This window comes from Festucalex cinctus, chromosome 15 (genome assembly GCF_051991245.1).
Source record: "Festucalex cinctus isolate MCC-2025b chromosome 15, RoL_Fcin_1.0, whole genome shotgun sequence".
NCBI lineage: Eukaryota > Metazoa > Chordata > Actinopteri > Syngnathiformes > Syngnathidae > Festucalex > Festucalex cinctus.
The window spans coordinates 23,643,778-23,656,325 of NC_135425.1; the positions used below are offsets into that span (position 1 = coordinate 23,643,778).

The 12,548-nt window shown below is 39.8% G+C and overlaps 1 protein-coding gene across 1 annotated transcript in view; it reads right to left on the reverse strand.

Moving 5' to 3' along the window:
* The window catches only part of arhgef28a (Rho guanine nucleotide exchange factor (GEF) 28a), a 48,686-nt gene that overhangs the window by 31,065 nt on the left and 5,073 nt on the right, over window positions 1-12,548 (reverse strand). The window contains 14 exon segments of the mRNA XM_077498264.1: window positions 1,192-1,371; window positions 2,951-3,122; window positions 6,533-6,988; window positions 7,411-7,458; window positions 7,834-8,021; window positions 8,974-9,144; window positions 9,319-9,410; window positions 9,498-9,676; window positions 9,754-9,830; window positions 10,763-11,011; window positions 11,077-11,194; window positions 11,377-11,502; window positions 11,774-12,024; window positions 12,111-12,230. Of these exon segments, the coding sequence (XP_077354390.1) occupies window positions 1,214-1,371; window positions 2,951-3,122; window positions 6,533-6,988; window positions 7,411-7,458; window positions 7,834-8,021; window positions 8,974-9,144; window positions 9,319-9,410; window positions 9,498-9,676; window positions 9,754-9,830; window positions 10,763-11,011; window positions 11,077-11,194; window positions 11,377-11,502; window positions 11,774-12,024; window positions 12,111-12,230 (2,405 nt within the window). The 3' untranslated portion in view covers window positions 1,192-1,213.

The following is a 12,548-nucleotide window of genomic DNA, read 5'->3' on the forward strand; positions in this document are numbered from 1 at the left end:
AAAAACCTGACATTTGACCAGGCGTGCGAAGACTTTTTATATCCACTGTAGGCGCTTTTGAAAATGATACAACCCATTTTCTGTGGGCCCCCTAAGCTACAGCTAGCGAGACCCTGGGGGGGGTCAAAATAGAACCGCAGCAATAGATCCACTGCATTGAACTCAATCTAAGCAATCCAGTAGCCGGAAACAAATCAAAAAGGTGAAAGCTGGTAAAAGTGGGCCGCGGTGCCGTAAAATGGCGACCCGCCGGAGCGGAGTCTTCAAAATTGATGAGGTGATGTGATGAGATTCGCTCGGGCCCTCCGGCGGAAGAAGCTATCGCGGCAATCTGAATTTTAACGGCGACAGAGGGGATAAACATGACGGATGGCGAGCGGGGTGAGGGCGGGACTGTTTTAGTGTGATGACAGTCGTCCTCCACATACACACAGTTTGCTATAGTCATGTTTTTTTCTCTATGGGCTCTATCCATAGTTGTTTATTAAAAATTAATCCTGGTGTCAAGGACCCATGTTGAAGTGAGTTGAGGAGCTCCATCTTGTGCTTTGGTGCCATATCATGCTATGTAAGCAACTATAAACCTTTTTTCTTATTATTTTTACAACTGTATAACAGCTCAGATCACTGAAATATTATGTTGGGTTGGGAGGTGTTGGTTGTCGGACAGGGAATCATTGGTATGCGCGCACCTGCTGCTCCGCTACCTGTCGCCGCTGGCAACCGCACGTCCACCGTACCCGAACTGAAAATGTCTCCGTGGTCCAACAGGAGTCACAAGTTATTCTTGGAGGCCATTTTTATGAGCAGTGTCTTCTACTTGTTTGATTTACTAAACAGGCAAGTTGGAATAAAAATTCTGATATTCCTTTTTTTTTTTCTATCATATTATTTATACTTCTTTCAATATACTGTAATTAATTAATTACTTTTGTAAATGTAAATATTTTTAGTATTTAATCATTTTTTACATTATTTTATTATTTACAACAATTACAAAACATTGTTCACATTTTATTTACAATAAATAAATTAAACTGTTATGCAATGAGTTTTAAAAAGAAAAATAAATATATTTAAATGAACCAAATTCATAAAAAAAAAAAAAGAGAACCTAAAGCAACACATATTACATAACACTTGATCATGTAAATGTTAATATGTACACAATTTACTGTACATTGTACTTACAAGCTCACACATTCAAATGCGCTCAGAGGTACACGACCGTTTCCTCTTGGCCCTGCTCGTCGCCGCTGTCTGTCTCCATGGAAACCGGCCGTCCCAGGTCAAGGGTTAGCGATGGCGGCGGGCGCGACGGGGATGACGTATCAGCCCCGCTCGCTGATGACGACCACGCGTGCCGACGATCTGAGGCCGAGTCACAAACAAGGAACAGGATGTCACGCAATTAGAACCACCAGGATGCACTGCATGACCATCAACAATAAACACGTTGCAAGAGACACAATAGAGATATTTTGGGGCCTTCTCGAGTGTGCTTTGGTTGATTTCCAGCTGCTCTCCAAATTCCTCCTGGGGATCAATAACACTGTTTTAAGGACTTTTGGAGGTGGGCGTTGAGTGTGTGTGTGTGTGTGTGTACAGGGCCAGGTGCGCTGTCATGGTAACAGATGGCGTGAACTATAAATTGCCTGATTGTGTCCCTGAAGGGGAGTATGTATGCGTGCGCGCGCGTGTGATGAATGATATTAAGTGTACATTATAGAAGTGGTGTGAGTGTGAAAGATGAGACGTCAGCATACAGCCAGCGAGCCTTGAGGCGCGTACTTTAAAAGATACAGCATCTATATGGCAACTTCATCTGTTGTTGCTATGGTGATCACCTCATGTTTTTTTTTAAGCATTCTTAACAAAATGTTTCTTCAATTTTTGTTTGAGTTATTTCATTAGTTTTCATAAAGTATTTTAACGTCGGTCACATGACATTGTCGCATGAAGAATTTCTATAAAATCGTAAAGTAAAAAACTGCAAATACAAAAACAATGGAGCACTGTGTAATTTACATTAATATGTTGTAAGACACAACAGTTGATTTGACAGTAAGAAAATGTAAAAAAAAAAAAAGATCACATTTTTGTGATCAGATGCCATTTTTTTCTGCAATAACAGCATTTTTTTTTTTTTTTTTTACAGTGCAATACATCACCTTACAATAGAGTGAGGCATGTTATGTCAAAAGTCACATTGCGTTACATCCTTTTTTTTTAAATTATTTTTTATTTTATTTTATTTTTTTAATTAAAAAACTCCATCCATCCTGTCTTTCTAAAATTTTCTATGCAGATTTTGTTTGTACATTGAATCACAGTGTAGTTTAGAAGCAGTTACTGTTTATTCTATATTAAATACCAGTAAAATGTACTAGTTGTTCTGTAAAGTTGTTTACACTTGCACTTTATGTTATTTTTTTTTTTTTTACAAAATTTCTCTTGGCAACCACAGCTGCCATTTTTTTTTCTGTAAAAACAAAATATATATTGCAATACATCACATGACAATACAATGTGCCATGTTATGTCACAAGTCACATTACATTACATCCTTTTTAATTGTATTAATTTGTTTATTTATTTATTTATTTATTTTACTCTTTTTTTTTTTTATAATAAAAAAAATAATACATTCCATCCTGTCTCTCTTACATTTTCTTTAGTACATTATACAAACTGCATTTGCACAAATCAATGCTGAAGCCTGCTGCCCCAACCAGTCCATAGAGGAGCCATTGATTTTTTTTTTGGTTGTTGTCTTTATCAGGTGACACTGATTAACTGAAAGGACGGACCGGATACCAGCCTTGAGAACATCATGCGTGTAAATTACTTTGTTGACTTTCTCACAAGTTCTCATGTGGACTGATAGCAAAGACGAGAGCCCTTTTGATGATTTCCCATTCAGCCAGGGTCAGCTAAAACATGCACTTACCATGCCAAGTGTACCGTTCGTCCGGGTCGGAACCAAAGGCCGAGCTGTCGCCGTCGAGTGGGTTTCTGCTGTTGGACCGGGCCAGCAGCGCGTTGAGGCAATTGTGCGTGCCGGCGTCGCTCCTGTTGCACTTGCCGTTCACAAATACACGGTCGCTCCCCGCGCTTGCATTCTGGAAATAATGGACAAAAGGTGAAGTTTAAGGATTAAAAGTAGAGGGAGGAAAGTGGCAGTTAGCATCATATGCTAATTGCATGAATATGTGCACTTTTTTTGTATGCAATACACAGCAGGTAGCAGTTTGGCAAATATTAAGTCTCATAGCTTTGTGCTAACACACAATGCAAAATACCATAGTTGGAACACATGATGCAGCAAGACATGTAAACAGAACATATAACAATACTCGCAAGTGCATCTTCTTTATCCTCTGCCAAAAACAACTAACAGTGTAAGCTTATTGAGCCAGAAATCATGATTAACTCATTTGCTCCCAAAAACGTATAAAGACGTTTTATATTAAATGTTTTAAGTGACCCAAAGACGCATTTATACATTAGAAAAAATATGCTAGAGCATAAAGAGGTTTTGATGCAGCCTCTTAACTGCAGAGAAAAGCTGAATCAATGGTAGTTATTACAAAAATGGCCAGCAGGTGGCAGCAGAGTATAAGAGATCAACCAGGGCCATGTTGCAAACAGGCTGAATTCCCCACAGTTCTAAACAGATTTGTGAATAATGATAAAATTTTGCTGTATTCTATTAATAATTGCTGCAAACCCAAAATAGATAGAAATATATACATATTTTTTTTCCTGATGAAAGAAGAGACTAATCGTTCTTTTGGTAGGTGCCATGTTTTTATAGCAATAGAACACAATATTCGGTGGGCCTTGCAAAATCAGTCAAAATCCAGTAAAACAGTCCTACATACAAAGAAAACAAGTTAAAAAAAAAAAAAAAAAGGAAAAAGACGGGTTAAGAGGTGGAAATAATACAAATAAAATATTTACAAAACAAAAATAACATTTTTAAGAAGTCTATTTTTTTTATGCATTAAGGCAGAGAAACCTTTGTCATGAATAAATAAAAATGCACGTCTAAAAATGTCATCAAGAGGTCATGACAATTTGTACAAATGACGTCGTTTGTGATTGGCAAAAAGGCCCATGTGGCTGCCATTTCTACACGACGACGACAGGGGTAAAAACGTGCCAGTGTTTTGGCTCCACGCGCTCACACGAGCTTGTCACATTGACATGACTTGCAGCCAATTAGAGCAGGCCCGAGAGTTCACCCCGTGACCTGTTGCCTCGGGCTCGGCAAGCTGCCTGTCAACGCCAATGTTGCCTAGCAACTAGAAAGGACCTAAATGAGTAAATGAAGCAAAAAAAGGCACCAGGTGAGCCTTTGTCCGTGTGGACTGAATGAAGTGTTTGACATGTAAAAAAAAAATGCAGCTGGCGCTATTGGCATAGCTAATGGGCTAGCAATGTATGGCCCCTGCAAGCTTTGTAATAGTATTTAACCAAAATATTTGGTTCAATAAAATTTCTGTATTTTTTTTTTTATATGCGTACTGTATGTATTTATTTAAAGGTGTGCATACATTTTGGATTTTTCAATGTTCATTTATTTAAAAAAAAAAAAAAAAAACTATTTCAATGACAAAAAAAAAAGTTTTAGCAAATTTTATTCATTGGTTGACATGTTTTGTCACCATCTTTCTGCTACGCGCACACGAAGGAGACAAACTTAGTGAATGTAGTAATTGGTGGTAAGCTTGCGGCGTGCGGTCCCTCTGAAGCACCGTGGTGCACGCACTTCCAACTTAAGTCATTGCATTCTATTAGTTCACCACTAGATGGCAAAAATGTCTACACAGTGTCACTTTAAATTAGAAACTGCATACAGTATACCTTTAACTTTTCTTTTTTTTTTAAATAGTCTACACACCCCTTCAAGCTGGAGGGAATTATGTACAGGTTGGTCACAAATCCTGCAGGTTTCTGTGCAAAAACAAAAAACGTTATTATAGTTGGTAAAAACTAACGAAATAACTCAAAATTGAAACATTTTCGTTAAAGAAATTAAATAAAAACAAAAATGTTTTGAAAACGACAAATACTATGTTTAGAAAAATTATAATTATAGCAGAATTGTCCTCTATTTTCATCTTTGTCAGGTCATATTATACATGAGCCTTTAGGTTTCATTTTAAATGAGTTTATTTTTATTACTGTTCAGCCATACTCCACAAACTAAAACTAAGACTAAAACTAATTTAAAAAAAAAAACTCAAAACACTAAAATCTAATAAAAACTAAGAAACCTGCTCTAGAAACTCATTAAAACTAACTGAATGTATAAAACAAGTCAAAACAAAATAATGAATATTACAAATCTATTATAACCCTGGTTGCAAATTATTTTACTTTTTTAAATGACTATTTCTGTTTTTTGGTTGTTTTTTTAAATTTTTTTATTTTTATTTTTTTTTACTTCCACTCTCAAAAAGATACCAAAAATATTTGATTTCTAATTGCATCATACAGGTCATAGTTCACATTAATGGTTAAAAATGTGGCCCTGGACTCCATGTTGGCCCACCCCTGGCCTAGCTTGAAGCCCCATGAGGAACAGTGCACCCTTTTATCCCCCCCACTGCTTTTCTGACACAGAAGCAATCATTGAGGAACCTTTCAGGCCCCGGCGCTTTTAATTATTGCAGCGGGGCTTTTTATTTGCTGCACTTTAATTACCATCCATCACGTCAATGTTTATTGGCGCGCGGCGGTGGGGACAAATGGAGCTGAAATGGCGCTCATTATCGCAGCTCGTACATCAGGAGCTGTGGAAGGCGTGGCCGGCGCTTGCCGGACCGTTGCGGAGCAGCTCCATTAAACCTCAGGGGACACCTTAAGACTGTCGGTTCTTAAAACGGGGTCCGTGGTTGCATACCATCTGGCTTACAATGTGAAAATGATTCTGTTCTTGCGGTCTTGTTTCTTAGCAGGAGTTAAAGTTGCTTGTCACTTTTTTTTAAAAATAGTTGAGAGAGGTGAAATAATTTAAATCAAGGCAAAATATTCTCGCTTATTAAATGTATTAACACATATGAATCGAGAAAGATTAAAGTCTCTTCTTTCATCAGGAAAAAAAAAAAGTATGTTTCTACCCGTTTCCGTTTTGCAGCAATTAGCATTAGAAGGGAGCTAGTTTTCATCAGTTTTCACAAATCTATTTAAAATTGTGAGTAATTTAGCTATTTTTCAATATGGCCCTGGTCTCCTTGGCTGTGCTGCCACCTGCTGGCCGTTTGTGTAATAACTACCATTTCTGCAACCGTTCTTTGCTGTTGAGAGGCTGCATCAAAGCCTACTGTAAAAAAAAACAAAAAACAAAAACAAACAAATAAAAAACGTATAAATACGTCTTTGGGATGTACATAAAAAAATGTATATACATGTTATTGGGAACAAATGAGTTAATACTCAATTCAACACGTTTAGATGGATGATCAACCAATATATGGAGGCATGACAACTCGCAAAAAAAATAATTGACGTTAGCCACGCCCACCTGCTTGTCATCCAGAAGGATGACGGCGTCGGGCAGGCTCCTCTGCCGGCTGTGCCGCCACGTGTGGAGGAGCTTCTTGTGGTTCTCCAGACGCTCTCGTTCCTTCTCCACGCTCCTCCGGCCCTGCCGGAGCCTCTCCAGGTTGTGCCGGTAATCCTCCTGCTGCCGGTCCAGCTCCTCCCGCTCGCGCCGCAGCCCTTCCGCCAGCAGGTGGCACCGGCGCTCCCGGTCCGCCACCACGCTCTCCTTCTCGTCCAGCCGGGTCTCCCAAGCCTGGCGCTCCCTCTCCCAGCGCTCGCGCTTTCTCGCCACATCCTCCTTGCTCTTCTCCAGGTGGCGCCGCGGATCTTGCAGTTCGCCGCCAGTGGCGCTCGCCGGGCGCCGGGGAGGGAGCCCGGCTTCGCGGAGGAGGAACCTCTGGAGCTCGTAGCAGCTGTCCTGGATGGTCACCGCGGCCTGGTGCGCCGATAAACAAGCGCATTTGAATGTGACGGCTCACCTGAGCTGCACGGGTGAAATGTGCACGCTTTGAATATGTAAATGAGATCAAAGAGGGCCCGTCAGCACCTGCACTTAAAAAGCAGGAGTGTTCAAACTTGTGTCCAGAGAAATGGAAGGATAAAATGGGCATGCACAACTTAAAAAAATAGAATAAGTCCTTTATATTTTTCTCTGTAAAGCCCGGTACTAAATGCTCTACTATACTGCTGTACTGTATTGGAACATATAATAATAAACATTCACAGTAATTATGACTTCATCATGACTACATTTGCTGACTTCTGGACAAATTTAGGCCGCGCCGTCGGAATGGAACCAAACTGAATAGAATAGTGATTTAGTGAGTCATTTTTGAAACTGAAACTGACAAAACTCACCTGAAGACTGTAGAGCAGCTGCGTGAGGCTCTGCACACTTTGAGCAATCTGTCAAAACACAGTAAGACACAAAAGTTGAGGTTGAACAAAGAACTGCTTCTTGCTATGGCTGAGGTGACGTTCCATCTGTGAGAGACGTGCGCCCCCTGGAGGCTACACAAAGTTCTACTGCCATTTTGTGTGCTTCTGTTCTACAGGATGTGTCCTCACAACTTTCCAAATCAAACCCTGCTCTCCTGACAACCATTAAAACAACTTACTTTTGAACATGTTTTAACATGTTGTTTTTTTTTTTTGTGGGGGTGGGGGGGCGCTAAGGTTAATAAATAGTATGTTAGTTTGCTTGCTAGCCACAGTATTTTTATTCTAGAAACAAACCCAACACTTATTTCCCGCTCAGAATTTGTGCTCACTGCTGTGTACCTTTAAGTCTTCACTTTGCAGACGAGTCAGTGATCGAAGCTGAATGATCTCGTGGCCCGCAGGTGAAGCCGACCACGTATCGAAGGACCGTTCCGGTGGGATGGCGGGACTTTCAGCGAACGCGAAGTCGCCGCCTGAGTCCAAGCCGTGTCCGGATCTGGACACGAGCATGGACTTGAGGTTCTCAGCTGGTGGAGGCACAACAAATCAGGAAGTTTTTTTTGTTTTTTTTCCCCTTTCAACATACCAGTATTTGCTATTTTTTGTGGTTCGGCCAAAGCCCTGTTTGCCATAAAAGTATTGCTTTGGTGCCATCTTGAGGCCAAGGAACTATGTTGAAAGAGCTTCATTTGGTCGAAAAAAAAAAAAAAAATGTAAATTATCTTTTAACCTTTTCTGACAAAATAATACCAAATACATATCTTGGTCTTTGCTTTATGATGGTAGCCACAGGAAAAAAAAGAAAAAAATATATAATATTGATAAAGAAATAATCAGGTTCTGTACCAGCTGTATGAACAAAACCATAATGCTTGGTGTGCATAACAGGGTTATTATAGTTTTGGAATTTTTCATTTTAGTTTTTATTTTGTTTTGAGGTTTTTTTTTTTTTTTTTTTTTTAAATTAGTTTTAATTACGTAGTTTTTAGGGTGGTTCTGTTCATTTTTATTAGTTTTAGTTATTTAATAAATGCTAAGTTTTAGTTTAGTTTTAGTTAGTTTCAGTATTAGTTTTAGGTTTAAAAAAACGTGTAGTATTTACTTGTGTGCAATATTTAAAAAACACCATAGGAGCGACATCATCTGAAGGTGCGTTTCTATTGGTTGCTGCGAGATGATGTCACTTCTGTGTGACACACTTTCAAACGTCCTTATTTCGGTTAATATCAAAATATATTTAAAATCATCCCCAAAGGCTCATGCATTAAAATAATTATCAAAGACTAAAACAAATGACATTTTTGCTATAATTATAGTTAGTTTTGTAAACATAAAATGTAGTTTCAGTTAGTTTTCATTTTGCAAAGAGCATTTTCGTTTTTATTTTATTTCATCAACAAAATTGTTTTTGGAATTTTAGTTTTATTTTTTTTCGTTAGTTTCATTTCACTAAAATAATCTTTGTGCATGAGAGCGAACCTTCCTGCAGCGCAGCAGCCAGCAGCACGCTGGGCTGCGGCAGCTCCTCCGGGCGCGGCCAGACGAGCAGCTGCGGCTCGCTTTGCGTCGACTCCGCCGAGAGCGCCGCGTACGTCTGCAGCTTCGCCTCCAGGCTGGAGCAGATCTGCTGGTCCCGGCTCGTCAGGCTCTCTGGCGGTAAAGAGAAATATAGTAAATATACTTATAGTAGCAGTTGATTGATTAGGAAATCAATACATTTGGGACAAAGCCAAAGTCAGCAGTGTTGAATAATGCATAGCGGTGCCACATTCCTGGCTATGTCCACTTCCTGTATGTCCCGATAGTTTTTGTTCAAATGCATACCTTGAAACTTCTGCACCTTATGAAAGCGAGCCTCAGCGACGCGCTTCTCCTCTTCCGACTCACTCGTGTATTCTTCCTCTTCCTCGGGACAGCTGAGGAACATCAAAATAAAACCACATTGAGAAAAGAGTAGATGAGGAGAGAGCATGTTTGAGAGAAATCATATTTTAATCACGCACCTCTCCACGGCCTCGCGGACGAGTCGCATCCAAGCGTCGCGTTCCTCTTTGGACGCGGCGCGGACCTCGTACATCTCGGGCCCGGCGGCCGATGCGCTGATCAGGAACATGCCGCGCTCCTCGTTGGCCACCTCCCGCACGATCAGCTTCTGCAACGCGATGACCGGAGGCTTCTGGTCCTGCGGGCACATCCAAGTCACGAGTCGACAGGAAGTGAGCATTGGGCAACGTTCGGGGCGCTTCGGCGTGGACGTACCACGGTGGCAAATGTGTATTTCTGGTCTTTCTCTTGCAGGAAGACCAGCGAGTCGGTGAGCAGGAGAGCCAGGACGTCTGTTGAATTACCAAAATAGCCCCAGGCAGGGAGTAAGATGTTTGTGTTTTTCCCAAGACTGATATTTTTGTTGCTGTATGTTAAATTAACTTTTTATTATAAAAAAAATAATGAAACACAAAAAATATATAACATTAAAAGAAGTAGTTAAAAATTAAAACTAGTATAATAAAATGAAAATAAAACAAAAACTAGTATGGCATCTTATAAATAACAAAAAAGATAAAACTATGACATTTCTTTAACAATTAAAAAAAAAAAATCAAATGATGAATTAAAATATCAATCAATTACAGAACAATACGTGAAAACGACTATTTTTTTCAAATAAATTAAAACATTAAAAGTGGTATGTTGTTTAAAACATAAAAGGAAAACTAGTAAAAAAAAAAAACGAGTAAAATTTTAAACTAGAATGATTAATTTCACAAAAATTAAAAAAGGAAAACTAGTATAAGTTTTAAAAAATGAGTTGACAAATTCAAACTGATAAATCAAAACATAAAAATATAACTAGTATGATACACTTAAAAAGTTACTTACAAAATGAAAATACTATAAATATAAAATATTTAAATGCAAAATAACAAGGAAAATATTAGAACCAGTATAATTATAAAATAAATGGAAATATGTAAACTATATCAAACTAAAAAAAAACAAAATAAACAGTAAAAGTAGAATGACACAAAAAAAATATAATTAAAAAATATGACATCTAAATAATGTAATGTAATTAAAAAAATAAAACTAGACTGATTACGGAAATTAAATTATACATATACAGTACTTAAAACACTAAGAGAGCACTAAAAAAATATAATCAATTTTAACTAGTATGATAAAAAAAAAAACACACAAAGATAACCTTAAAAATGATAGACTGTATAAGTACATGACTAAAGACATACGCATGCGTTCCACGCCAAACCTTTGAGTCGCCCCGTGGCCGTCTTCCACAGGAGGGCGCCCTGGTGCTTGAGCGTCTGGCCCATCATGTCCTGCTTGCGTAGGGTGCGTCCGTTCTTGAGCTTGGCAGTGCTGCGGCTCTCCGTGCGGCTCCACACGTCCTGCAGCCGCCGCCGCCGCTCGTACTCGCTCACCCGCAGGTCCACGGCGGCGATCAGCTCGCGCATGTGCGCCAGCGTGGCCGACAGCTCACCGTGCTCCGCCGTGTCCTCTGAGACGTGACGAGAAGTCGGAGTTTAGCGGCTTGCGCGACAGTGCTGACATCCAGCAGCAGACCTTGCGTGTACTGGAGGATCCTCTCCAATAGAACGGGGTACTTGGTGATCCTTTGAGTGACCAGCAAAATGCATTCTGGGATCTCCCGCCGTCGCACCAGAGAGTTACCTCCTTGTTGCTTCAATGTAAAATTAAAAAAAGACAATTACAGTGAAAATCCACCTAGTCACAGGTATCCATTTTTTGTGCTCTTTCTGTAACATGATGCCACAAGATCCTTCGAAAACTAATGGAAAAGCAGCATCAGGGTACAATGGAAGCACCTCGACTTAAAAATTCCTTCATGCGTTGAGGACGTACCTTGACAAAGTTGTGAAACCTCTTGTTGTTCTGCAGGAGCTCCTTGAACAGACCCACAGCTTCACTGTGCCGGCTGCAGAATTCGCCGTAGACGTGTTGCATCTTCTCGCCGTTCTCGTCTGAAAACTGACAAAGGAGGAACACCCGGCGGTCTTTCTGACTTTGTGATTTTTTTTTTAATGTTTATACTTTTTTTGTACTATTTATACTCATGCTAGACATGCCTAGCAAATCTCATGTTGCTAAGGGAAGGACTGAATTTTCAAACTCAAATTATCACAGTTTAGAGTTTCATAGATCATGCTTTGCTACTTGAAAGCGTTAATGTAACCTTTTCCATCTGTTTTCTAAGTGAAACTGGCTCTGAACTGGCTGAACTGCAAAGTTTCCAGCTCACCTGTCGCAGCAGCACATCTCCGATGCGCTGGATGATGTAGTTCTTGCGTTGTCGCGGCTGTGCTGAAATCTGCCGGCGATCCTTCAAGGTGGCGAAGAAAGCGCTGTGGAGCTGGAGCAGCTGGTCCAGACAGGGGAAGAGGCATTCTACAGTCTCGCCGTCCAGCTGCACCTCCTCCCGCAGGCCTCGGCGGAACACCGCCGCCATGATGCGCAGCGTCTGGAGGTGGTGAAGCTCCGTCTGCATCAGTTCTGTTTTAATGAGGGTGCGGGACTCAGTGACATGACTTGACTTGACTTGAGTCGGACTTTTAAGACTTGGGACTTGTTCAGCTCACCGTAGATGACGTCCTGCCTCTTGACAATCCGTCTGTCCTGCTTCTTGCAGAAGTTGTGTTCCACCGCCAAACTCCACGACTCGGATTCGTAATCGGCGGCATCGGCAGCCAAGACACTGTCTGTTGAGAGACGATGGGAGGCAAAATATATTAACATAAATGCAACTATTTATGTGAAACATTTTTATTTTAAAGTCAAAAATGTTCATCAAAATATGTTCAAAGAAAAAAGTAATTCATGATGGGTTTTTTTTCATTGCGTTCTAATTAATTAATTATTCAAATATTTTCTTAAATTAAAATTAATTGAATTACATTAATTAATCTATTATGTGACCACATATGACAAAGCAATTAACCATTTACTTAACAAAATACAAATCAAATAAAGTAAGATAAGTAAGTAAAATTATTTATTTTACCAATTGATGTTTGTTT